This window comes from Cariama cristata, unplaced genomic scaffold, assembly GCF_000690535.1.
Source record: "Cariama cristata isolate BGI_N322 unplaced genomic scaffold, ASM69053v1 scaffold34647, whole genome shotgun sequence".
NCBI lineage: Eukaryota > Metazoa > Chordata > Aves > Cariamiformes > Cariamidae > Cariama > Cariama cristata.
The window spans coordinates 21,667-24,458 of NW_009625629.1; the positions used below are offsets into that span (position 1 = coordinate 21,667).

Genomic DNA, 2,792 nt, shown 5'->3' on the forward strand with positions numbered 1-2,792 from the left:
TGGTGGGTGCTCCCCCTCACATGCAAGGGGAGCAGTGATGGTGTGCTGGGAGAGCTTTAGAGATCCTGCACTGAGCTGCCAAAGTCCTGCCTGGTGTCTCTTGTGCCACATTTAGGGCTGAAACCCCTTGGAGGACCCTGCTATGGAGCTGCAGCTGGCTGGGCTGCCCACCCCATGGTGTCCCATGCGCCACCGGACGCCCCGGCACCCCAGCCAGCTTTAGCAGGGAAAAGCATCGAAGAGAGCATCGTGGCCTCTGTTTTGAAAAACTTTTCGATCTTGTTTGTCATTGATAGAAAATGAGGGGACATAGACTAACTGGGTGAGAAGCATCCCTCACTCCCAGAGCGTGTGTTTGGTAAGGAACATGACTGAATGCCGTCTCCAGGCACTGTGCATCTTCCCAGCCTGAAATGCAAGTTTAATTTTATTGCTGATGATGTTAAGACAGCTCCAGCTATTCCTCATCTTGAGCCCTTCCATGGGTAAGTGTATCTCAGTAAAACTCTTGGTTTAAACACTTTGGCACTTTTTATTTTTGCTTTCAATGTGACATTTTCCAGCGAGAACTGGCTGAGCACACTTCTTGTGCCTGTCTGTGAAGCGGGCACTGCTGCCTTGCACACAAGTAGGTTCTGGGTGTGAGAGGGGGTGAGTGCATGGTGGTGGCAGGGAAGTCACAACTATCTCTGCCTTTCTGAATAGGCAGGCAGGAGGAAAGCTGTCAGACTAATACCCCTGGTACTCCTCAGAGTAGTCCCTGACAGCCTTGTACACAGAAGGAATTTGAGGTCCTGCTGTTAGCTGGCAGCTGCTGGGCTGAGGACATGGGGAGATGTTAATGACAATGGGCTTTTGCACATGGGATCATTTTTTTTTTTTTTCTTTCTGGCTCGCTGCATAATTTTTTCCCCTCCGTGGGCTTTTCATCCCTGTTGTTCCACTGGTCCAAAGAATGTGGTAGTTTCATGATGAAGCCTTCCCCCACCCCACTGCCCTGAGACCTATTTGAAGCTGCCAAATTCGGATTACTTGTGACCTAAATGGGATATAAACCCCACTCCCTGGAGAGGAGGAGTTGCTGCAACAAACCACAAACCAAAACTGGAATAGGCAGAATTCTCAGCCAAACTGAACCTCATTGCAGCTCCATTGGAGGCAGAAGTAATGCAGGCAGAAATTAGCCAAATGGAAATGGCTGGAGGCTCCTTGGTTTGCAGAACTCTGTGAGAACAGAGAGCGTACGTTTGCTGTATTTTACGTGAAATGTGACCGGACTTTTGCATATACAGATTTTTGTGTCTGATTCTGCCTGTGACTTGCTGCAGCTTCCTTTTCCCATTTTTATTCAGCTCGGTAAGTTTTTAGACTGCATCTGGTGGGGCTTCCTCTTTTGGGTGCGAGGTTGCTTGAGGCTCCCACTCATTTCGGTACTGCACATGCCCTGTGCCGGGGGCTGGAGCCGGAGGGGTGACTAGCACGTGGATGGGAGCAACATCTTGGCAGCTCCGGCCTTTTCCCAACTCTCTGATGGCTCCCGGCCGTTCCCTGCGGCTCTGGGTGGAAACAAGTCCTCTGTCACTAATGAGGCAAAGCCGGTATTTAACAGTTTTGTAAAACACAAATGGTTGCCGCTGAATGGCCATGGGTTTTAAAGAACACAACTGTCCGGCAGCAGGGAAGGGGAATGCAACCTGCTGCCATAGGCAGCACAATGGAATAAGTTTTGAAAAGCACGCTTATTTACTATGAAGGGCTGGGGATAGGAGGAGAAACGGGTAATTTTAAAATAACACATGTAATTTTAAAATAACACTACTTTGGAGTGGTTGCAGTGTCCTGCAGATGATGTTTCTGTAATATGAGCATGGCAGGGGCATCAATACACAGATTGATTCTTTTGAGAGGCCTGAATAGTAACTTTATTTGCTGCACTGTGGCCTTCCTCACCTGCAAGAGAGTGGAAAGTCACGCTCTCCAAAAGGTGCAGTTTCTATTAAATCTAACCCAGCTTCCCCTGCAGCCAGTGAACAGGGTTTTAAACAAATAATGTAGAATTAGAGCTCTTCACTTTGCCACAGAGTCTCTATAACATCGCATTGGGTTACTCAACCTTATAGGTTTGCAAAGTCTAGTAACAGAAAACCACAGGCTAGCCTGCATCTCTATGTGGCTGTATGTACTCTACTAATACTGAAAGTACGTGGAGTCGGCTCCTTCCAGACTTTATTAAGATTTGTTTGATCACCTGTGTTTGCAAGATCTGATTTCTTAAACTGTCACTGCTTGGGGTGGGGGATCCAGAATATTTTAATCAAGCAAAATATATACTGAACAATTTTGTGTCCAAGGTTTGTACAGAGGAATTAACAAGAATAATTGTTCTGCATGTTAAGTTACAGCTCTGTAAACCCATGTTTGTGCAAGGCAGAAGTCTGTTCTGATGCTGTGGAACAAGCGGAGTCCGTCTCCAGTCCTGCAGAGACGCCGATAGCATCTTTTAGGGTCAGTTCTGCTCCTTTTCAGTACACAGTGCACCAGTTGCTGCCATCGCTGGGCATCAGCAAAGGGCCACCCCCCCGCCAGTGATGAGCAGTATCAGATCAACAAACCACCAGATCCCCAGTCCTCCGAGCGTCAGCAGTTTCCCCACGGCGGTGCCGGTATGACCCAGGCAGAATCGATCCACTCCAAAGCAACCCAGGAAAAACGAGTAGAGCAGAGTGGTTATAAAATAATGTCCAGTGTACCTGCAATGGAAGCGGTCAGAGGTACCTCAGGCGGGGGCTGTG

The 2,792-nt window shown here is 48.2% G+C and overlaps 1 protein-coding gene across 1 annotated transcript; it reads right to left on the reverse strand.

Annotated features, from left to right (window-relative positions):
• Positions 1 to 2,522: 2,522 nt before the first annotated feature.
• On the reverse strand, positions 2,523 to 2,750 carry TM2D2 (TM2 domain containing 2; the record flags this gene model as incomplete). Its single annotated transcript, XM_009703678.1, is given in 2 exon segments — positions 2,523 to 2,564; positions 2,567 to 2,750. Coding segments are annotated over 2 exon segments (226 nt in total), but the record flags the coding sequence as incomplete, so codon positions are not given.
• Between the last annotated feature and the right edge of the window lie 42 nt (positions 2,751 to 2,792).